This window comes from Puma concolor, chromosome A2, assembly GCF_028749965.1.
Source record: "Puma concolor isolate L17-30 chromosome A2, mPumCon1.1.hap2, whole genome shotgun sequence".
Taxonomy (NCBI): domain Eukaryota; kingdom Metazoa; phylum Chordata; class Mammalia; order Carnivora; family Felidae; genus Puma; species Puma concolor.
The window spans coordinates 23,427,938-23,452,443 of NC_141668.1; the positions used below are offsets into that span (position 1 = coordinate 23,427,938).

The 24,506-nt window shown below is 46.6% G+C and overlaps 1 protein-coding gene and 1 long non-coding RNA gene across 2 annotated transcripts; both read right to left on the reverse strand.

The window, feature by feature from the left end:
- Positions 1–2,166: 2,166 nt before the first annotated feature.
- On the reverse strand, positions 2,167–23,886 carry CPA2 (carboxypeptidase A2). The gene is made up of 11 exons (XM_025930024.2): positions 23,754–23,886; positions 21,792–21,873; positions 20,986–21,120; positions 20,095–20,190; positions 18,277–18,378; positions 15,762–15,860; positions 14,302–14,412; positions 13,079–13,169; positions 11,308–11,507; positions 9,141–9,225; positions 2,167–2,401 (listed from the first exon to the last, which is right to left on the reverse strand). The coding sequence occupies exons 1-11, from the start codon at positions 23,816–23,818 to the stop codon at positions 2,214–2,216; spliced, it is 1,254 nt and encodes a 417-aa protein (XP_025785809.1). The 5' UTR covers positions 23,819–23,886; the 3' UTR covers positions 2,167–2,213.
- Positions 16,152–18,270, reverse strand: LOC147583060 (uncharacterized). Its single transcript, XR_015244960.1, has 2 exons — positions 17,973–18,270; positions 16,152–16,262 (listed from the first exon to the last, which is right to left on the reverse strand). It is a non-coding gene; the product is annotated as an uncharacterized LOC147583060 (long non-coding RNA).
- Positions 23,887–24,506: the final 620 nt, after the last annotated feature.

The window sequence follows — 24,506 nt, forward strand, 5'->3', positions numbered from 1 at the left end:
CCAAGCCAACTTCAAGACCACACACTCCATAAGCCCTGTCAGAGAATTTCACCAGAACAGGTCATAACGATGAGAGTTTGTGACCTCTGTTATGAATCTGACATCTAATTCTTACGACTCCACTAAAAAAGTAGAAATACAGGAGGTAAATGGGATAGGAAGAAGTGTTAGTCTGGATAAAATCTCAGTTTTCCTTGGGGTCTGAGTAAAGGTAAGGCTTAACGGTATTATTAATAATAAGACTCTGTTACATTCGCTATACTCTCAGTCTAGTGTCCTTTCTGCCGATTCACAGCAGAACATATGAAAGGCACTCGTGATCTCCACAACTTCTTCAGGGATTCTGGGGCCTTCGAGTCTGTCCTGGGAGCTCCAAATCCTCAAATTTGGAGCCCCACACCCAAAGGCTCCCCCATCCCACTGTCCCTATGCCCTACATCATTCGTTCTGCTCTTGCCCAAGGGGAGTGGACACAACCAAAGATCACGGTTGGGAGTGTTAAAGAAAAATTGTTCCGACCCTTGTTGAAACTGTAAGGAAGACTTTATTCAAGATTATTCCAATAGGGCTCATGCGTCAGAAGAGAGCAATTGTGTTCAACTCCTAGTACAGTAAAGACAGTGGGGGGGGGGGGGTCAGTAGATGGAAAACTGCTGAGGGAAGACATCAGGGCTAGGGGGCTTCTTGTTTAACTGGACTAACAGGGTTCTTGCCGCAGGCAGACCAAGGACTTAGTCATCAAAGGTGGAGGATGAGGCACTCAATCAGATATCAAGGACTGGGGGATGACTTCACAGGATCCTTTGCTAAGACTGACTTAGACAGGGCCCATGGACAAGGCCCAGTCAAAAAGAAGGCTCAGAGAAGCCTAAGTAAGTTTGGGCCAAGGAGTCTTTGTCAGGAATTATGGAGCTAGAGGCTTTATTAGGACTCTTGTCCTGTCAGCAGTGAAACTGAACTCCCATGCCCACCCTGGTCCATAACGAAGGCCGGGCTCTAACACAGATTTCAGCTCCGAAATTAGTAAAAAGAAGAGCTGAGAGCTGAATCGGCAAGAAATGTGAACTAAAGAATCAAGTACCCAGAATTCCAGGCAGGCTGAAATTCACTTCCCACCCTTTCTCCCAGAGAAAACCATCAACATGAAGAAAATCTCAATCCCTCATGGAAGTGAATGTCTAAAAAGAACACATAGAGAATCTGAGAGCCCAGGCTTGATGGGGCAACCAGGAAGAAGGAGTGTCACTTGTTTGAGTCCCCACTTGCTTTTATAATGCAGCACACTAGAAATTGAAAAAAGCAAAAGGCACACAGCACCTAGGATAATGCTTGGCACAATGTAGTTGTTTAATTAGTGTTTATTGAATAAATGAACTCGAAAGTCCCTTGCTAGCTCTAAACACTACTCTGTTAAGGTGAAGCAGCTGACACATGCCACAACACGGTTGAACCTTGAGGACATTATGCTAGGTAAAATAAGTCAATCACAAAAGGACAAATCCTATATGATTTCATTTATAGGAGGTACCTGGAATAGGCAAATTCATAGAGACTGAAACTCGAATGGACGTTACGAGGGGCTGGGGGGAGGGAGAATGGGGAGTTATTGCTTAATGGGTATAGAATTTCGGTTTGGGATAATGAAAAATCTCTGGAGATGGGCAGTGGTAACGATTGCACAACCTTATGAATGTACTTAATGCCAGTGAATTGCATACTTAAAAATGGTGAAAATGGGGGTGACTGGGTGGCTCAGTTAAGCATCCGACTCTTGATGTCGGCCCAGGTCATGATCTCGCAGTTTGTGGGATAGAGCCCCTTGTTGGGCTCCACACTGTCAGCACAGAGCCTGCTTGGGATTCTCTCTCTCTCTCCCTCTCTCTCTCTCTGCCCCTCCCCTGCTCATTCTCTCTCTCTCTCTCTCTCACTCTGTCTGTCAAAAGAAATAAACCTGTAAAAAATCGGTGAAAATGATCAATTTTATGATCTGTATATTTTGCAATTAAAAAAAAATTTTAAAGGATGTTGGAAGCTTTTTACTCAAGACGGATTTTTTTTTTAAGATGAAGGGGTAACCTAAGTGGCTTACTATGTTTTAGGGCAACATAAATCAAAGAAATAGTGCTCCTAGATCAGGATTGGAAAAAGGAATAATCACAACCCAACTTTGCTTTAAACCAAAGAACTTTTAATGGTGTTTATTCCCCAGAGCCCTAATAGGGGTGGTCTCGCACATGCTCCATGATGGTCTTCAAGCCAAGCCAGGTCTCTTCGGCTGTAGGCAAGATCTGATTGGCTGGCAGGAGGAAGCCATATCGACCTGTGTCCCTCAGTTCAAAGGCAAATGAGTATTTGATGCCATAGTCATATGACCAGTCAATGCTTCCTCCACTGGCTTGGTCTGAAGGGCGAATGAGAATAAAGTTTGGTTATGCTATTCCCGCTGGCCTCTCCTGCTATCAACCTCCATGTTAAGTTTCACCATTACCAAAGATAAGTCAGACCCCTATCTTCATGGACCTTGAAAGCAGAGATAGCTTTGTAGAGGATCACACTTATGAAAAATTACAAGATTAATCTGAAAAGCAAAAAGTTATTTAAATGGACGCTATACTTAGCCTTCCTTTGGCATTTTTAGGAGCCTCTGGCTTCATCTACCCATTTGGAATCCTGCCTGCTCTCCTCATTGGCATCTTCTACACCTTAAGGAGGCCACACCATCACTTCCTTCTTTAGATGAGTGCTAGGTGTAGACATTATTTTCTCTTATGGGACAGGAGGGATTACAAATAGAGTAAGAGATTTGGCCCCTGCCCTCCCTCAGGGAACTTTCAGTGTAAGGGTGGAGGGAGTTTTATTCTGATACCAAATAACATGCCCAGCACCTATATGTGATGGGTTACATCAATAAAGTGATGTGCACCTGTGTAACACGTGGCCGCTGACGCGATAGATGACGAAGGAAGGTGGCATTAGCCTACAAAGACTTAATGGCAATCATGACTCAGAAGATCCGAGCAATGGATGAGCTCTGAAGCTCCTCCCAGGGAAGGTAGGTAGAGGTCAAATGGAAGAAACGGATGGGAGAGATGGAAGAAGTCACCTACCCCTAAGAATGGGGCTAGACAGGGGCTCCTGGGTGGCTCAGTCAGTTAAGTGTCCAACTCTTACTTTCAGCTCAGGTCATGATCTCACGGTTCACGGGTTCAAGCCGTGCGTCCTGGGATTCTCTCTTTCCCTCTCTCTGCTCCACCCTGTGCACACACACACACACACACACACACACACTCTCTCTCTCTCTCTCTCTCTCTCTTTCTCTCTCTCTCTCTCCCAAAATAAATATATAAAAAATTGTTTTAAATTAAAAAGAAATGGGGCTGGACAGACAGGGAGACGAGGGTGTTGTACCAGGGAGAAGCAGAATTAGTGGTTACTGTGTGAACTAACACTATAAACACCTGTGATTTGTGCCTTGGCCTTCAACCAAATGGTTGCTGACTTGAACCAAATCCCCCAGGGTACCAAAATTACTAACTGATGCTACGTGACCCAGCCTATCCCACTAAGAGGCCCACAGTGGACGGAACCCTGGCTGCAGACTGAATCCCGATTCTGCAGATCATTCGCTGGGGGACCTACGGCACTTACCTCTCTGACTCCCAAAGGCTTCATCTGCCAAACAGGTATAATATTACAGTACTTATTTCACAGTGAGAAATGCAGTGGGATAATATTATGTGTCTGACTCCAACACCTGTTGAGCACCTACTAACTGTGTTAGGTACTACGCTAAATTGGTTGATTTAATCCCCACATGGGTCACAAGGTAGATACTAGTATTATTCCCATTTTCCAAGTGAGGAAACCGAGGTTCTGAGGAATTAAGTGAGGGAGCTGGGATAAAGTATGCAGAAGAAGCGTTCGATAAATTTCCGTTGTGATTGGAACCATCATCGTGAATAAATGACTACGATCCTATCAAAAAATCTGGACCACATTAAAGAGACGGGGTACCCGCAGGGGAGTAATCCCCCAGGAAACTAACCAGCAACATGTATATAATGCCTTAACGCTAGTGAACACTTTCATTCCACATTCTATCTTTTGAGCTTCTCAACAAGCTCTTCTTGTCTTGAGCTTCTTAACAAGCTTCTTCACAGAAGAACAGAAAAGATAAATACATAAAAAGGGAGAATGAGTGACCTGCCTGCGATCACCTGGTTTCAAAGTGGCAGAACTAGGACTCAAAACCAGGCCTCTCCCTCCAGGGTCTGGGTTTTTCACCAACTACCTCTCTAAGAAAGAACTCAAGTAACAACATCTATTGTGGTGCAGCTTCTCAGAGCCCTTTCCAGGTGAGAAACTACCCAGGAAATGTCTCACCCACCACAGAAGTCCAGCCACCTCGTGGGTGGAGTGAAGCAGGTGTTCAGCCCGGAGCTACATACCAATCTGGGGCAGGAGGCAAAAGTACTTAATTGAGCCTTGTTCTTAGAGGCAGTGCTTGTCCAAGCTGGAACGAGGCCAGAATCAACGAAAACAGAGTCAGCTCCGGGCAAAGATACAGCCAGAACTTGCCTGACCATTAATGGTCAGGCTCCAAAAGATCAGACAGCAAACCCTATGCTTGCCTGATACTTGCTCATTTATGGGGCACCTGGATGGCTAAGTCAACTGAGCATCTGCCTGCGGCTCAGAGCTTGATCTCCTGGTTCATGAGTTTGAGTCCCACCTCGGGCTCACTGCTGTCAGCACAGAGCCCACTTTGAATCCTCTGTCCTCCTCTGCCCCCACCCCCCGCTTGTGCACACACACTCTCTCTCCTTTTCAAAAATGGTTAAACATTTTTTTTTTTTAATTTTTTTTTTCAACTTTTTTTATTTATTTTTTGGGACAGAGAGAGACAGAGCATGAACGGGGGAGGGGCAGAGAGAGAGGGAGACACAGAATCGGAAACAGGCTCCAGGCTCTGAGCCATCAGCCCAGAGCCCGACGCGGGGCTCGAACTCACAGACCGCGAGATCGTGACCTGGCTGAAGTCGGACGCCCAACCGACTGCGCCACCCAGGCGCCCCAAAAATGGTTAAACATTTAAAAAGAAAAAAAGGAAATATCTGGGGACACCAGGGTGGCTCAGTCGGTTAATGTCCAGCTCTTGATTTCGTCTCAGGGCATGATCTGACGGTTTGGGCCCCGCATCAAGCTCTGTGCTGACAGAGTGGAGCCGGCTTCAGATTCTCTCCTCTCTCACTCTCCAATAAACTTTTTAAAAATAGAAATATCTGTAACCTTACCAAGAAAAGCACAAAAAAACCTCAGGCTTCCAAGATCTACCTCCCTTGTACACACCTCAGATAAGAAAGGTGAAAAACTAGACTCCTTATAATAAAATGGTTGAGATCCCATGTGGGGGGACATATGATGCCATTTTGCTGACATTCTGAACTCCAGCCTCCACTCAGAGGCTGCCAAACAGAGAAAACATGCATTCCTCAGCCTTAAGTGGCCATGATGGCCTTCCTCCCCAGTGCCACCAGTCGGAGAGCTCTGCTTTTTGGAGGTTCCTCTGCCAAAGAAGAGGACAATTCCACATGGAACATGATTTAAAAGGTCATGATTTAACAGGACAACTGTAGGGGTACCTCGGCAGCTCAGTCGGTTAAGCATCCAACTCTTAATCTCGGCTCAGGTCATGATCTCACAGTTCGTGAGATCGAGCCCATATCAGGCTGTGCACGGACAGCGTGGAGCCTGTTTGGGATTCTCTCTCTCTCCCCCTCTCTCTGTCCCTCCCCTGCTCATGCTCTCTCTCTCTCAAAATGAATAAACTTTAAAAAAAAAAAAAAAGTCTGGGCAACTGGAAGCAGATCAGTCTTCCCAGAGAATAGCCTAAAACAATATGTAACAATAACTCCAAATCTGTTCATTCAACATTTGACTTGCTAATCTTGCCTTAGGAATATACACCAAAGAGATCATTTAGAAGAAAAACAAGTTTGTACCAACATGTAGTAGCACCATTTAGCAGACAATACAAAGGCCCAATAACCAGGATACAGCAATGTAATGGAATAACAAGTACCTAGAGTGGAAATACATAAAACTATACAGGAAACGACATTAACTGAAAAAAACTGGACACAAAATTGAATATAGATGTTGATTACAACTAGATACATTTGTGTTCACTGACAAAATTACTGATGAAATTGAAAGAAAATATGATGATTACTGCCATTTCTTTTTTCTATGAAGCCTTTTATTCTTAAATTTTTTTTTAACATTTATTTATTTTTGAGACAGGGAGAGACAGCATGGGAGAGACAGCAGGGAGAGAAAGAGAGGGAGACACAGAATCTGAAACAGGCTCCAGGCTCTGGGCTGTCAGCACGGAGCCTGACGCGGGGCTCGAACTCGTGGACCACGAGATCATGACCTGAGCCGAAATCGGATGCTTAACCAACTGAGCCACCCAGGCACCCCATTATGAAGTCTTTTAAATGTATCATAATAGCAAAAAAATAGAAAAGAAAAACCACCAACTGGGAAAAAAAAAAACTTTCATGATCAGTAGTTTCTGGATTTCCATCAATTGTTCTAGATATGGTAAGTCAACTATTCCTCCTCCACTCTCCAAGACTCCCATTGAGAAAAGCATGACTAACAAATGCGCCTTCCCTTGGATTCGCACCACCCCCCTCCTACAAATGGAGCCGTGCTGGTGCCTCGAGCATGCTTGCACACTTGCTCCTCCTAGTCAAGCCTGATCTACCTACCTCTGCTGGACTCCTCTGGGCCCTCTTCTCCTCCACTTGGGAACGGCACTGCCTTGGTCACTTCTCCTCTCTCCCGTATCTCCCACCTCTCCCTCTCTATTGGTCCTCTTCCCACAGTCAATAAGTTAGGCTCTCATCTCAAAAACAAAGCCTTCCTTTCCTCTCTCTTTCCATTCTCATCTCAGATCCTCCAAAGAGCAGTCCACTCACCAGACGTCCGCTCTCCCCCACCCCATGTACTCCTCCCCTGACCCTCACCACGCTTAGGAAACTGCTTTGGTTAAGGCCACCAATAAGCTAGTGATGAAAGTCCAAAGGGGGAGCCTGGGTGGCTCAGTCGGTTAAGCTTCCGACTCATGGTTTCAGCTCAGGTCACGATCGCGCAACTCCTGAGTTCGAGCCCCACAACCCGGCTCTGCACTGACGGTGCAAAGTCTGCTTGGGATTCTCTGTCCCCCACCCCCGCTCTCTGCCCCTTCCCCACTCATGCTCTCTCTCTGGCTCTCTCGAAAAAACAAGTAAGTCAACATTTCAAAAAAAATCCAATGGTAAACGTTCTGTCCTTGTCAGAGTTGACCTTTCTGTAGCCTTTCGTCATGGTTAACCACTGCCTCCTTTCCAACAACTGCTCCTTCCCTGGTTTCTGAAACACAAGCTTCTTGGCCCCTCTGCCCAGGCCCACTGTGTGTCCCTCCCTCACTAACCCCTTCTGTTGTCCGACATCTTGCTCCCCTCCTCCCTCCAGGGCTCTTCCCTCTCAAGTGATCTCCTTGCTCTCCTGTTCCAACCATCCTCTCCACGTCAACGACTCTTAAGCCTCTCTCCAGAATCCCCGGGCCACGTAGCCCAAAGCCTACAGGACATCCCCACTTGAAAACGCTACAGTTCTCTCAACGTCAACTTGCCCAGATCTAATGACCCCTCGGTGAGAAGCTCTCCCTTCTAATGAACGACAAAAGCCTTTTGGTTTTACCTGCTTGATGTCCACCTTCCGGTCCTCACTGGCACTATACTAGCGTGGACCACCATTTCTCCCCGAACAATTCCTGCTCTTCCTGCGGGATGTTTGTACTTCCAGCCCGCCACACTCCGCCCTCCACACTGCTGCTGGTTGTGTCTTCTCTGAAGCACAAAGCCTCAGCGCACTCACTGCCGGATGAAGACTCTCCAAAGGCTTTGAGAACCCTCTGGGTTAAAACCGAAACTTACCATGGCACGCAAAAGCCTGAGCGCCCCGCTCCCCTTGTTCCCACCTTTATCCCAGCAGTCCCAAATCTCCTTGTGGGTCACAGAGCCCATTCTGCACGTTCTTACTTCCATGCCTTTGCCCCATCCCTTTCTCCTCCCCCGGCCATTTGGTGAGCTGCCATCAAAATCCTGTCCTCCTCCCATATGTGGCTTTTCCTGATTCTGCCACTGTCCAATCCTTCCGGCTGCCTACCACTTTTGTACCACGTGTAACCCACTGCTGCACACAGCACACTGAAGCTCGTCTGTCTTCCTGTTCGTCTCCCACGCTAAACAATGAGTTCTCTATGTCTGTAGTACTTGGCGCAATGACGCGCACACAGTAGATGCTTAGTAAATGTGTGTTGAGCAGAGTGCGTGCCCGTAAGAGACATTTGTTCCCAAAGGATCCACGGGCACGGGAGCACTGGGAGACTCCTGAGCATTCGACTGTGGGGTCCTGAGTTTCCGGGTCTGTCCCTAAGGAAGTGGGGGATTCCTCTGGGGGACTCAGAATCTGGACGGATGCGTTAGGCTTTCCCACAGCATTGCAGTTTCCTGTTTCTATCCCAGAGCACTGTGGGAGAAGGGAGTCTCAGAAAGCCCGCCAGCAGGCTCCCCAGCTTTACTCCTGACGCTGCCGGTATTCCTGACTTATCCTCCCCTCTGGCTCCCCAAACGGTACCTGCACAAAGGACTGCGACAGAGGCCATCCACTAAAATATCGGGGTCCTTTTAAAAAGTCGCACCCATTCTGTCCCCACACCCAGTCCACAGCACCATCCCTCTTAGCCAAGAAAGGGATAATTAATAAAAGTGATAACGTAGGACCAAGTCTTGACAAAAGCTTATTTTTCGGCAACAAGATTCCACACGATGACAGCGAGCTGTAAGGATCGGGACGAACAGAGAGGAACGTACATAACTCAGATATTTAAGAGGTTCTCTGTTCCAGATATCACCTAATAAGTATCCCATGGGAGGGACCTAGCCTCACAGAGGGAAACTGGGCAACGCCGGGTGCCATGCATGAAGACCTCTCCATTTCACATCAGGGCATTGCAAGGCTCTGGCCCAAAACCACATCGTACCTGCCATCGTACCTGGGTCATTTGTGAAAACACATCAGATACTTACAGATGACTGAGCAGATAGATCCCACTTTGTACTTGGTGCCATGCAGGCTTGTCAGAGACTGGGCAGCCTTTTGGGCCACTTCATTCTAGAGTGAGAGAACCAAGGAAAGGTGGATGGATAACACTTGTCGCTTGAAGAACGGATGCCCAATAGCAGAATGTAGCACGAGGCAGTCTGATTAACTGGACTCCGGTTAACTTAGGCTTAAGCACCATGCCCTTCCGTTTCGGCCATTTTCACGGAGAAGTGAACACTAGCTCACTTCTGTTGGCTCGGAAAATACAACACGAAGACCTTCACTGTGTATGTATTCTTCCAGGTGTTTGCAACAGCTACACCAGGGTCATTATTTTGCCACCAGCTCTCCTTGCTCAGGGGTGTGGATGGAAATAGGGTGGGAGTAAGGGGCTAAAGAAAATACGTACTGACCCCAGGATGTACCCGGGAAGTGGATTTTTTTTTTTTTTTTTACTAGATCCCTACATTGGCTTCCTTCCCTATGATTGTCTCTTTTTCCAAGAAGTAGAGCTCAGCAAAATATTTTCCATTATTTGAGGGTTCCAATTTTGACTGATTGAGGCTTTACTGTCCTTGCTAGGGATAAACGTAAGGTCTTGAACTTGGGTCCAGGAAAACAACCGTACAATTACCAGATGGGGGAAACCTGGCTCGGCAGAATCCTCAGAGAGCCTGGGGGTTTCAGTTGTCAACAAGCCCAACGTGAGTCAACGGCACGATGCTACTGCCAAAAAACTAATGTGACCCTCAACTGTTTAAGCAGAAGTGCACGGTCTGGATGAGGGCAGTGATGGTCATGCTCTGCTCTGTGCTGGTTAACCCACGACCCAAGTTTTACACTCACTTCTGGGAGCTACCCTTGAAGAACATGCACAAACCAAAGCATGTTGGGAGAAAAGCAACCAGAATGGTGAGGGAACTTGGGACCATGTTATGAGTGCTTGAAGGAACAGCAGGTATGTAGTAGGGATATGGAAAACCCTAGGAAAAGCAGGTTATCACTCTTCAAGTAATTAATGGATTTGCTTCTTTTCAAAGGGAAACAAACTTGCTCTATGGAGCAAGGTGATAAACCAGGACTGGCAGGTAAAAACCATTAAGGAGAAGGATTTGGGTCTCCATAAGAAGAACTCAAACAATCAATTATACCCCTACATGGAATAGAATCCCTTGGAGGCAGAAAACTGTCCAAACACAGGCTGGATGACTACCAGGCAGAGATGTGAGCACCCAGTTTGGATAATTTAAGGTCATCTGGGTCTACAAAAAGTACCTTTTAGGTTCTTTTCAATCCTAAGGTTCTCTCTGATTTGACCTTGAGTGGTAACACTCACCATCAAAACCCTGAAAATTGCCCTACAGGGCTAACGTCCAACTGACGAGATGAGAGATACGCCTGAATTGGAATAATTTATTCCATTTCTGCCAGGAGCTGCTGTCAATAATGCATTTGAAAGTAAACTGACCAAAAAGTCCCATCTCAGGGTTTACCTCTAACACATGGGTCTCGAAAACCAAGCCTAAAAGCCAAATTGGGAATATCTGCACATTCTCTTCAGCTGGAGATAGCTCTTGCTGAATTATAAGTAGCCCCCGAGATGTCACCATCTGACTTAAGGCCACCACCATTTTGCTCATTCCGAAACAGCAGAGATGATGGAAGGTAGCAGGTTAGGCAGGCTGAGTGTTTTATGCCCAACGTCACACATCGGCACAGCATGATAACCGGTCATAGAGCCGAAAGCACCAGGAAGGTATGAGGCACAGAGCTGGGCGACAGTATTCCCTGGCATACAACAGCATCTGACTACAGAGCTAAGAGCCTCGGGTCCAAATTCAAGTGGGTTATTTCCTAAGCAACAGAGAGCACATCCTGGGAATTTATGGTCAAATTTAGGCTCCTGCTCATCTGGATTAAGGTAACAGGAATCTCATGAATTCTATTTCCCAAAGAAACTTAATTTAGGAAAGTCCACAACCAGTCTTTCAAACATCTGCCAGTATCTCAAACTTCTCAGTAGTTGGACCTATTCATTTGTAACCTGTCACTAGTACACCCCCATCTCAGTACCTGACTGTACGACTGAAACTTACTTGTCCACACAATGGACCTTCGTAGCTGAGCTGAAATGAAGTTTCAGAAACTTACCAGCTCATCAAAGTTATCAGGCTTGGTACATGTATACCCAAAGGGGAACATCAGCAGCTGAGAATAGCTATGGAGGGTAATGAAGGCCTTGATTCTCCCATGGCTCCGGATGAAGTTCACTATGGATTTCACTTCAACTTCACAGGTAGCCTGGGGTCCACGGTAGGAATCAGAGCAAGGGTTCTGGCTGGCTCCAGGTCCTGATGGGATGCAGAAGAAGCCCAGTAGAAACAGTGAGCTTTAAGGAGACACCATGTGGATACATTTACCATGCATCACTAAATTCTTCCTCTGGAAATCAGAGCAAGGTTGTCCATGCACTACACCGAGTTGCTGTCTAAGGGAACAGGGGAGGCCAAACTGAAGTGATTCTGGACACATCTCTCTTCTTTAGAAATATGGTTCCTCTATATGGCAGAAAGAGCTATCAAATTAGATCATCTCCTCTCTGTGGGAGTCGTTGGAAGAAAAGCTAGATTTAACATTATAGATGGAATTCCTGCCTTGGGTGGGAGTTGAGCAAGCTCTTTTCTGGGATTGCTTCCAATTCTTAGCGTCCAAGAGTAGAAGATTCTATGCATCTGTACTTCTAAATCACAAAGCCACAAATGCAAGGAACCCTGACACCCTTTTTGCGGTGAGGAAATCACTACACTTGACGACAACGAGGCCACCTTTGGCCTTGATTTTCTCAGCAACTAGAGTTACTCGTGACCACCAAAGTGGTCCACTATGACCTGGCCAGGGCTCTGAATGCTAGAAAAACTCCGAGGGGCTGGGTAGGGGCTGGGACTCCCCAGGGTCTCTAAAGGATATAAACAAAGTATAAATACAACCTGTCACTTTATTTCAAGATTAGTTAATAAGAACAATAACATTTGGGGGGGTGGGGAGCCTGACGTTGAATTCCTGGGCATTGCGCGGTATTTTAGATCGTATGCTTTGATTTTTTTTTTTGCCTACGCTAAAAAAACTATTGTAAAAGCGATGAATGAAGTTGCCACTCATCCACATCCTGTCACAATTCCCTAGTGGGTCCTTTCTTGGTTCAATAATTCTCATTAATTCATTCGTCTGACAAATATTTAGTGATCGCCTAAATCATGCCAGACCTGTACTACGTATTAGGGACAGTACGATGAAAAAGACAGTTCCTAACCTCACTGTTACCAGGCCTAATGAGAAAAATACAAACAAATTTCAATTCTGTAATTAGAGAAACACAGGGGTTTTAACTGGTCCCTACAAGCATAAAGGAGCCCCCCAACCAGCCTGCCAAAAAATTAGAGCCACGAGTCAACGAGACCAGAGCAGCAAGCCAGCATTTTCCCTCTGAATCTGTTTTTGAAAATCAATTTCCTAATCCTATTTGTACTTCTTTTGAGTTTTATTTCTCGAAACATCCAGAGATGATGTAATGCTTCTCCTCTGAGTAGATCCTAACCCCCTCTAGTGGTTGGTCTGGAGCTTCCTGAGGCCTCCCGCCATTGTGCCGAGTCTCGCTCTGAAAACTCAGAAGCGAAGCCGAGCTGGGCTACAGCTTGTGGGAAAACTAAGATGTGAGACAAAATATATTAAATGCTGCTCAGAGATCTGGGACAGCGCTGCGCGTCTGTGAAGGGAATGTACTTAAGTGTTTTTTAAATGGGTTTTTAAATGGCTTCAATCCTGAATGGGCTTAGCAGGCTGACGACACTGCACAACCATGCAAAATAGCCAGTTGGGCCAGACAACTTCGGACCATCCCTGGGGGGCAAGGCCCGGCGCTCACCTCCAAACCCTGCATCCCAATTCCGGTTAAGATCAACACCAACACAGCGGCTTCCGGGTATCCTGGACCGATTCTTCCGCCACATACGATTCTTTAAAATCCAACCGAAAGAGAACACAGAAAAAAAGAAGGACCGTCACTCAGCCTGATGAGAAGGTCCCTTTAGAATTCTGTTAATTTCCCTTGCTTCCTCCCGGGAAGGTCCCTTTGGAATGATGCTAATTTCCCTTGCCCACAGAGGGGGCGAATAGTCCTCCTCCCGGGTTCTGCCAGGAGCTTCTTGGTCATTTCACTGAGACGAGAAATAATCCCCATCTCTTCAAGTCAATACCTGCCAAACCATTTTCCATAGAACATCAGTTCTCTTAACAATAACAGAAAATAAAAACAACAATAAACAAAGCGGGGAGAGAGCAAGGGTTCTGTGATGGAATATTTCAGGAAAATATAGAGCTAAATTGGCTAATTTACTTCAGCACTTCTAGGGTTTTTTTGTTTTGTTTTGTTTTGTTTTAACACTTTCATGTTTTCTACGATGCTCCAGGAGGGGGATACAGTAGACGGTACTTCCCAAACTTGACTGTGGAACTCTCTATTCATAGGGTATCTGAGTACTAGTATTTGTACGAGTTCTTTTTAAACGCCCGTTGGAAAACACTACCGTACTTGGCTCCCTCCAAAAATAAACCTGAAGCTCTGATTCACTCTGAATATATGTGGGGTCACAGTTGCCACAACGGTGTTTTGTAATGAGACTTTAAATGAAAAAAGAAAAGAAACTACGTAACTCCTTTTAGTGATATTACAGAGGATTTCTTCTACAGATTGTAAGTAACATGCCGAATGCATTGTGCTGCCTACCCAAATCCTACTGCAATCTAATTGTCAGCAGGTAACATCCGCCTCCTCTTTTCTATCAATCCCCCCACAAAAAACGCAGAGAGAATCGGAACAAATCTCCTAGGTGACTCACTGTGAACGCTGAGCTCTAATAGCCCAGCCTAACCGCTGAAATGGGCTCTGACCGCGGCAATATGTAAAGACATCATGTGCTGGAATAAGAGGTGATTATAAACTCCACTATGTGCCTCCATCCAGGGCCACTACTGAGAAATTAGTCATTCCACTTATGGTAAATCAAGAACAGAAAGATTACGTTTGTTTGTTAAAGTCCTACGCATCTCCATCAATTCTTATTGAAGAAGAAAAAGGTCCAGGCTTACTTTGGTTTGAGAGAACACATATCCATCGGGGTTTGTAACCGGCAGCAGGAAGATATCCATCATGTCCAAAATGGAAGTGATGGAGACATCATTTCCGTAACCAGAGGCAATCTGAGCAGAGACAACAAATACGTCAATCTCACACTCCCCTTTCACCAGGGAACAAGGGATGGGATAGTAAGACAATGTGGTTTTTTTTCAAACATGAACCAGATCCCATGACCATGGTCATGACCATGACCAGATACTGCTGGTCAATGAGAGCCTGCCAGGACTACAGTCCGGTCTCCTGCAACGCTCACGTGTTCAATACGTCAACGTCGATACTTTTATCTCTAGTCAGGATAACTTACTTATGTGAAATAAAACGCAGATATCACCTATCCATTCTCTCTCAAAAGCAGAATTCTTTCTGTTCATTCTGGGAAAGCACTTCGCAATGGCGTTGTATGGCTTATAGGGGAGCTAAGAACCAAAGAAATGTTTTTCAGTTTTTTCTTCGTCGTCACATAGGCAGGCTTTCCAAAAGTACTCATGACAAACAACAGATTACTTAAATGCGTAGAGACTTTTCTGAAGATACAGAGAACTGGTTAAATTCCATTTGGGGAATTAAATTTCTACTTGCCATCAATTGCAGTAGGGCTGGAGTTTCTGCTGGATTAAAATTTATTCATTTCCTGTGCTCAGCCATCCTAAGGCATTATTATTCAACTGTTAAATATCCATTTCATAATACCCTAAAGGTAACTGCATTTTAATTGAAGGGAAAAATGCATCAGTCGGTATGCACGTGGTTGCACATGCTTGAATGATCTGATGTGGATTGATTTCCTTTGCTCATGAATTAACATTCTGATTTATAGCGTGTCATTTTTGAATTACTTAAGCAATACCAGACTAGGTCACACCCAGCCCGGTGTCCGGACTCTAATTCCAACGAACATGTGGAAGAAAGGTATTGCCACACTCCGACTTCAAAACCTGATGTGGAAACTTTTCAGAAAAACCCAAAAACCCTTCGCTAATTTCACTTTGGATCCGCAGGCCAGAGTAAACTCTTCTAGCACCCATTTCTATTTTCCATCTGAGCCCCTTTGGTGATTTTGTAGATTTCTAGCACAAAGTCCCTCAGCCCTCACGGCTCCAGGCAGCGAAGCAATTTTTCCCTAGTCTGTTCTTATGCTGAAATCTGACTCCTGGGGTTCTTATACTTACCACCCTCTCAATCTCTTCTGGCGGTGTCTGTTAACCGAGCACACAGTGGCCGGCAGGCCCAGGGACAGTGCAATACCGAAATACCAAAAAAGGTTGAATGGGCCTGCTTCCTGCCAGTACGACAAGAGAAAGCCTCGCCGAGAGCATCAGCGTTGGCCGTTAGGATCACACAGACTGCTGTGTGTTTGGGTGGGGCCTAACCCAGAAAGTCAAAATAATCGAGGAATTTTAGGAAAAACGACCTTATTTGCTGTCCACAGCGCAGTAGCTTGGGTAACCCACTCGCGAGCATGGATCCCGGCGTCTAACCAGATGGCCGGCTTGTCTCCTCCGGTGCTGAACTGTGAGACAAGCGTAGAAATGTGAACGGCTCCACCTCTGCGGGCTCCTGTCCCCCCTCTTTTCCCCCAGGGGCCTTGTCCGTCCCTCGTTCTGTACTTGATGTGATCGAGAGAGAAGGAGGAGGTGTAGACAGTGATGTTGTCAACTAACTCTTCCCATTTCACGTGATTTTCCTGGCCCCGTGCTTTTACCGGAAGTTTAAATGCAAGCTAACAAGAGGGCGTGGACTTTCTTTTTGATGTTTGCAAAAAAAAATCGTTGCGGGTAACGTAATGACATGAAAACACAGGTTCATCATTTGGGGTACATTTTCTAAAACAGGTTACAGACTAGTGCGATGCCATTTTGATTCTCTCGAAAGGCCAGTTCATGCATGTCTATATACGTATGCACACGACCATCTGAAAAAAGGAAGAGGGGGAAGAAGAGAGAACACAGACATAGCAAGATACACAACAAAATATTAACACCGATCACCCCGTAGTTGTGGAACTAGGAACCTGGGGATGCTTTTCCTTTTTTGTTTCTGTTTTCTAACTTGTGCACCGATTGTGTTATTTCTGTGATAAAAATGCTTGGGATAACCTTTCGAGTCCTTCATAGAAGCAGAATAGGTAGTAGGCTCTGGAGGTGTTTTCCAGAGTTTAAGTTTTATGACCTAAGGGTCTCAGTTTTATTTGGAAGAGTGGCTTTGTCAATTGGATCAGTAAATGGGAAGGAAAAGAGGATGGTCGTTTGCACCATCAACTTCTGTCTCTGTGCTGCATTCTACACATAGCAGATAAGGTAAATGAGAAATGCAAATCCTTGCTAAAAATTACATTTCAGAGGCTTTGAGAGTTTTAGTTGAAAGGGTTTCGTATCTTTTCCCCCAAAGAGCTCAATTGTAAAAAGCGGACCTTTCAAAAAAAACACAGAACATTCTCAACCACGAACCACCCTAGATAAGAGAAGGCCAGGACAATCCAAGGGGGAGAAGAATCTGGGATTTCCTGGCCCAATGGTAGCAGTAACACAGAAAAGGAAATGTTTTTTAAAGAAGGTAGTAAATATTAGCAAATGTACCACGGTGTCATAAAATAGGCAAACCACTCCTCTCAAGCCTGCTTTGGGAGAAACACTCTGGAGAAATCCATCTGTCCCAATGAGTCCCTTGGTTCTCAGCCATAACATTTCCAAATTTAGTAGGGAGTTGTGACATTATCTTTCTGTTTTTCTTTCCCTCTCTCTCTCTCTTTCACAAACTCTTTCTAGGAAACTCGGAAATAAATTTCATTCTTTCTGGGCAAAGTGCAAAAGCTGGAAACTATCAGCACTAAGACTGTCAGAGGTTACACGCTGGAGTAAAGCCCTAACCCTTTTCAACTAGCACCAAGAAAGAAAGGAAGGAAGGGAGGGAGGAAGGGAGGAAGGAAGGAAGGAAGGAAGAAGAGAAGGAAGGAAGGAAGGAAGGAAGGAAGGAGAGAAGGAAGGAAGGAAGGAAGGAAGGAAGGAAGGAAGGAAGGAAGGAAGGAAGGAAGGAAGGAGAAAGAAAGAAAGAAAGAAAGAAAGAAAGAAAGAAAGAAAGAAAGAAAGAAAGAAAGAAAGAAAGAAAGAAAGAAAGAAAGAGAAAAGAAAAGCCTTCGTTTTCTGGGCATTTGCCTGCGCAGTTAAGTTGCCCTGTCATTCTCCTGCTCGCTGCAGGAACGCTTCTGTTTTTTAAATGCAGCTCAGGCCAAGTACTTGGCGCTTTTTTTCTTTGTAAATCTCTTACTTTTAAAATGAGAGAGAAAAGAAAAAGAGAAGAGAAACAAGGTACAGAACTCCTACCTTGATTAATTACAGAATACCTCCCCCATCCTCCCCTGCTCACCCCAAGGCGGCCCCCCTACGTCCATCCCCTCGCCCCCCCCCCCCCCCACTCACCCTGGGGCCCACACCACCTTCTCCAAAGCCCCCACCTCATCGCGGGGCCCGCACTGCCACCCTCAACCTTCCCTCACTCTGGGGCCCTCGTCATTTCCTCCACCACCCCCTCTCACCCTGGGACCCTCGTCACCTCCTCCATCCGCCCCCCTCGCCCCGGGGCCCGCACCGCCTCCCCCTTCCTCCGTTCCTATTGGCGCGTTCGCCTCTGGTTCCCGGCGAGTGAATCTATCAAGATGAGAGCATTAATTCACTCCTGCAGACCTGCGTCAGCTTGCGCAGGAAAGAGAAAAAAGAAAAAGAAAGGGGGGGGGGCGGGGGTTGTGGGGAGCTGGATACTCAAAACCAGCAAGGACCGGTTAGGAGGGGGGAAAAAGGGGGAAAGGGAAAAAAAAAAAAAAAAAAAAAAGGGACCCGCTCTGCAGGCAGAGCCAGGACTGACGGCCCGCCTGGGAGGAGCGGGATTCTAGAAGCCTCTCGGGAGGAAAACCCACAGCTGCACCTGTGTACCTTGAGCACGTTCATGGGCCGCTTTTCAAAAGAATGGCCAATGTTCACTTTGCTCACTAGACCGGGGTGCTCGGCAACGATGTTATCCATTGCTTGGGAAATCTGCAGTGTTTAAGATGAACAAACAGACATTTGCAAATGAATGACGTGACGCCCCCGTGAGCGACTTTCCCCCCCTCCTCCACTCCCACTCCCTCCGGGCCCCGGAGAGGGCCGCGCGGCCGACGCCGCAGGATGGGGGACGCGGGTAGCGGAGGGGAGCGATGATGAGTCACCGGGCGCCTGCAGGGGCCGGCGAGGGGGGAGCCATTTTGTGGCAGCGCAGGCGGCTCGTTCCAGTTTCGTGCTTCCGACAAAATGGCCCTTGTCTGGCTTGCCCGAGGCCGTCCCCCCGCCCAGCTCTGCGGGGCAGCGTCCCCCGCTCGCCCTCCCTGGCGGAGGGCCGCGACTACCAGGGGCACCCGCAGAAAGGTGGCTTTGGAGGCAGCGGGGCGGGTTCAGGCCAGGGGCGACGGGGCGCCGGCCCGTGAGGCGCGTCCGCCGCCGGCCACCTCGGGCCCCTCTCGGCGAGGCTGATGGAAACGCTGCGCCGCTGCGTCCGGGGCTGGGCGTGAGACGTGTCCGGAGAGTGACCGGCGGGCAAAACAGCCCCTCCGGCCGCTGCCGGCACCTGCTGTCCGCGGGACACGGACGCCGGTGTGCGAGGCCCGGGGAGCGCGCGGGAGCGCCTTGCTTGCTCCGCTCCCTTTTCCCCTCGCTCTCCCCAGTGGTTCGCAGCCCCTTGTCTGAAAGCCGTCGGGGCCTTGCGTATTTCAAATAAAGAACCGTGGCGGCGTTTCGTTTTGGTGTTTTACTTTCAGCAGAAGGGCCGTGGGAAGCGTGTGTTGCACATGATACACGTGGCCTGGCTCTGTGTTCCAACACGTTCGTATTGCCGGCGGTGAAACAAATGAGTAGCAAGGCAGTTCAGGGCAGAGTTTGTCCCCAGATGCGTTTAGGTCGGGTCAGCTTTTGCCATCGGATAAATCAGGGGGGAAGATTGATTTCAGGGTTGTTTGCATTTAGAATTCGTGATTTAGGGGATGAGTTCCTACCAGATCTCTCCCCCGCCCTGGCTCTTTCCTATTCCCCCGCCTCTCCCTGTTCCCCTCCAACCCCAGCTCCCCACCCCACCCCCACCCCGTCTTGTCACCCCCTCCCCTCCATTCCCCCACTCCAAATCAGTTAGTGCAAATAGACCCCCTGTGGACCCTGAGAAAAGCTCGGTGTCACAAAGAGGCAAGTGCGGTGTGGCCCTGCCCAGGTGTCCAGGGGGCAGCTTGTGACCCAGCTGGAGGAAACGGGGCATTCTTCACGCCAACAGAAAAGACAGCAGAGACCTCACTAGCCTCGGCTGCTGAGGTCTGGGCACATTCGTCAGGCTGGGAGACCCCACCCTCCCCCGGCAGGCAGAGGTGCCTGTCTTCATCAATTCCAGCCATGAAGCACGACTCTCAGGTGGCTTCGTGGGTAGCACAGGTCAGAAATCGGCCAAGGGGCCTTGAGGGGAGAGGCTCATCAGCATGAGCGGCTGTGTGCTCCCTGAAGACAGTCCTAGACGGTTCCAAGTAATGGAATGGCTCCTGGAATGGGTATGTGGGCTTCAGGTCCTGCCTTAAGGCAGGGACACTGATACTGGCTGTGAAATCCCAGAGAAAATTGGAGAAGTTAGGAAATAGTATGAGAATACTTGCCATTAAACCGCCAGGCCGAAGCAAAAGCCTTGTCATCAGAGGAGAAAATGGCCCATTGCTCTGATACTCATTTTGAAACACCTACCTCTTCCAGAGTATGATAAGCCTCAAAGTTGAAGTTGCCATTCCGTTCTCTTCTCTGATTGAGTAACATTTCTTCGTTCTCTTTGTCCAACAGAACCTAAGATAAAACCAGTCACACTGCTGATTAGCTTATAGCCATGCGTTTGCATCTACAGTTGTGAAGGAAATGCTAAGACCCCGGTCCTCAGTCCAAGCATCCTCTTCCGGTCCTCCAGGCTCTGGGGTCACGCCTTTCCCCCTTCCTGAGAGCACCCTGAAAGGGGAGGAGGCATTAACGGGACTTTGGGGCCAGCCAGATGCTGAAAATATAGGATGACAGTCCTGTGGTTGCCTTTCTGGGAACCCAGGGCCCGAGTTAACCCCCAATTAAAAACTAAATGAGGGGCGCCTGGGTGGCTCAGTCAGTCAGGCATTCAACTCTTGATTTTGGCTCGGGTCCTGAACTCACAGTTCCTGGGTTTGAGCCCCACGTCGGGCTCCGCGTTAACAGTGCGGATCCTGCTTGGGATTCTCTCTCTCCCTCTCTCTCTGCGCTTCCCCCATTCGTGCGCACACGATCAATCTCTCTAAATAAATAAACAAACTTAAATTAAATGAGTGACGTTTTACTTTTATTTACTTCAGCCAACATGCTTCGGTTTGCGCTCGATGTTTCGTGCCAGGGATTCCCTTTTGCCCTTTCCCTCAATTTTTTTTTTTATTACCATATCCCACTCATGCCAAATGCAGACGGGAGAGGGACGGTGCCTCCCTACCCACTCTGCAGGGCAGCCCCGATGGCAGGAAGGCCCTTGTGGCACCCACAGGTCCTTTCCCTGGCAGAGGGTATTCAAGGAGAAAAAAGGATGGACCTTCAGTTCATGTGGACCAGCAAGGTCTGTGGAATAAATACCTGAACATCTTCAATCATGATGGAATAAGCAATTCCCTGGGATTCCAAGAAGACTTTGACGGCCTGGACGCTGACAAAGGGAACTCGGACATGGGCTGTCTCCCCTGGGATGGTTGGTGATTTCCAGAAATCAAGCTGGAAGGGGTAAAAGGCCAAGGCAATACATGGGTCATTCCAGGGAAATGGACAGCTCAGCATGGATAGATTTCCAGAAATCAATTTGTATCCATTTTGCCTCCAGCCCACAAGACTCGAATCACTATGGAGTCACTGTGATATGGCAAGAGGGTCTTTTTTTTAAATATCCAAGCATGAACATATGTGTTATATTGTTTTTCCCCCCTGTGGTTAGATATTAAAACTGACAGAAGGCAAAGATTATTTAAAACTATGGCAGTTTTTTTTAACAGTTGACATTCAAGTGATCCAATTCATTTCATAACAGAACATTAATACCGTAAATTATTGGAGGAGGGAAATAACGCATTAAAGCTGTTCGGCAATTTTTCGAAGTAACTTTCACATTTGATCTCTCTTTTCACTCGTACAATAAACCTCTGGGATAGAAGAATGGCATGTTTATCCTCATTATACTGAACGGGATCATGAGACACAGGGGAAGCAGGTGACTTGCCCGATGTCACAGACTTGAAACTGGAGCCTGGGTTTTCCACACCCCAGCTCCAGGAGTTAACATTTCACACCATGTCAAAGATGAGCCACAGTCCAAAGTAAGAGATCCAATTATCATGTCTAACTGTGCAGTAGTCATGTGGCAAAACAGAAAGTCCCTGTAGGACAGATACCTGAAGATGTTCTTCAGCCTCCAATTCCACCAGATGTCTTATTTGTTCTTCGTTCCTTGGTATGACCTCGAGAACCTGGTCCCTAAGGATATTAACCAGACATGACCTTAAAAGCAAACCCTGGACACCGTTTCCTGTTGCGTTACGCCTGCTGTTAGTCTCCGCACATAGGAAGGAGGTTAATGAAGCGGTTAATAATCTCTTTGACAATCGAGAAACTAATAAATGGTATACTGACCCATATTCCCAGAATGAGGAGTTTACTTCCCCTGAGGAAATGGTATCTAGATAATAATTAAGAGGTGTACCTACTCCTAGCAGGAAGCTTGCCATTAAAGTTACCTTTCCTTTAGCTAATGATTATTTCTAAAATAACACCTGCTGGTCATAAAGCAATAGCTTTGAAAACTCTTTCTGCCTCTCAGAAATGAGGTTGGGGCTTTTTTTTTTTTTTTTAAGTGGAATAATTAGTTTGGTGCTTGTGAGAGAAATCGAATTCACATCTGGGTAGACCTGGGACGTTTTTGTTGTCGTCATTAACTGAAATGTATCAGAGTGCCGTCTCCAAACCCCATTCACGTGACCCGAACTTGGGGTATGCCAAAGACAATTAGGACGCTGAAAAATCATGGTGTGCTTCTCACTCCATGGACCCATCCACACTTTATCCTTGATAAAGGATATCAAGGACACCTTGGCAGGAAAGAGAAGTTGGAAAACAAGCCAACGCATATCCTTAGAAAAGAAATTTGGGAGTAGATCTGGATTTGTATAGCCCTTCCTCGGTGGTGGCGGTTTACCTTCTACCGCTTTCTCCCAGTAGACTGACTTCCTGAGTCACTGCCCTGAGCATTTGTGCAGTGGGGAAAGGGTTGGTATAGAGCCATATACAAGGACCAGAACCCGGGTCTTGTGAAACCAAGTGCCGTGCAAACTTCCAGTGAACGCTAGCAAAATAAGTAACAGACTGTGAGATCTTCAAGGCTCTTCTGCCTCCAGGTATCCACCTGCCACATGATCTGAAAATTCTTCCATTTGAGTCTCATTCCTTTTGGTTAGTGCACAGATGCCCAGGAGTCCTCTTTTATAAGGGGAAGGTACTGAGCAAAGTACTGCTTTGGGCTAATGCTTACTGGTCTGTGTTTTGAGGAATAGTAACCCTTTGAGTTTCTCCGCACGTTAAAAAAGAAAAGTGGGGAGGAGTTTGATGATCAAAAAAATGGGTAAACATACCAACCTAGATCCCTTCTTATAGATTTACAATGCATATGAATTTAGTAAAAGTCACTAGAAATCCCATAGTTTGTTAAACCCTCTGATTCCCAAATTTATTTGACCACCCACTTCTTTGGGTCAAATTTATTTGACCACTTCCTTAACTCCCTGGAACACTCTCCAAGAAATGCTGCCTAAAACCTTTCATAGGATCTTGGAACCAATACACTTGGGAGCAAAGGTGAATCCTACAAAGCCGTGAGAGTTGGATTTGGGCTGAAATCTGCAGCGCCGGTTCTCCGACTTCATGAGGTTCCATAGCTGGGGCACTCGGTCTGAAGGGCAGATATGGAAGATGGAGCCCAGAATGGCTGGGAGGAGGTCGTAGGAGAGTAACCCATCACTTACTGAGATGCGCTGAGACAGTAGGCCAAACAGCTTGATTTTCACTGATGTCTATCATCCCTACCTTCTGATCATCAAGGGATGTGAGTAAATACAGAGAGAAAAAGGTATATGCGTTCAGATTTCACTTTGTTTTTTCCTTTAAATGTCATTCATCTCTGTTTTTTGTTTTTTGTGTTTTTTTTTGGTCACTCATTTCTGTTATTCCCACTATCCCCTCTCCAAATCTAAGAGGACTTCTCTGAAAATGCTGAACACTTACACCTTTTTATTCTGCCACCATCCAGTGAGACTCTGAATCAGGCCACAAAGTTCAAAGAGGCACCAGAAGACATAACTTACCCCACAAATGTTTCTCGACAGTAGATATGCCCAAAAAGGGCACCAAAAACCAAGATCAACTTCATGGTCGAGGGTCTTCCCGGAGTCCAGAATCGAGTGTCATTCCTGAACTTTATTTATAGGGCCCATGGCTGAGGCTGATCTGTAGGCAGTCTAAGAACTCAAGTGAATGCCCACATGTTAAAATTCCCACCTGCACGTCAAATTCTCAAGGTCGTAAACACCCACCTATGTGATATCACCAATTCGTACATTTTCCATTCCCACCATGAGATAACAAATTTTGATGGAAAGAAAACAAAATTGCTAGAGCATTCCAAGGGCAAATCATGTATTTATGATTTCGAACATAAAGTGCCACCAACTCTGACCAGTGATAGAAGCCAGATTAGTAGACCTGAGGTTAAAGTCCTTTCTGGGTCTCTGACTAAAAAAACAAAACAAAACAAAACACCAAAAACCAAATAACAAAAAAGGGCACAGCATTTAGGCTAATTATTCAGGCATCCTGTCTATCACATTCCATTAGTTTGCTCATTTGTTTATTTTTATAATGTTTACCCTGAAATGCTGCAACCATTCAGTCCACATCTGCTGAATCTCCCTGTAGAGGTGGCCTATTCCTATCCTTACTCTATATTAAAACAAAACAGAAGGCCTTTTAATATTCAATTTTGGACTCTTTCTAAAGTGATCCATCAGCATTTGTACCAAATTGATGTCCTTGTTTCTGTGCTTTTTCCCAAAATGAAA

Excerpts from the sequence above, each read along its gene's own strand:
- CPA2 (XM_025930024.2), bottom strand. The coding sequence starts at position 23,818 with ATGAAGTTGATCTTGGTTTTTGGTGCCCTTTTTGGGCATATCTACTGT. Across the intron at positions 21,874-23,753 it reads TGTCGAGAAACATTTGTGGG|GGACCAGGTTCTCGAGGTCA; the intron begins GTAAGTTATGTC and ends TAATATCCTTAG. Across the intron at positions 21,121-21,791 it reads AGGCTGAAGAACATCTTCAG|CTTGATTTCTGGAAATCACC; the intron begins GTATCTGTCCTA and ends TACCCCTTCCAG.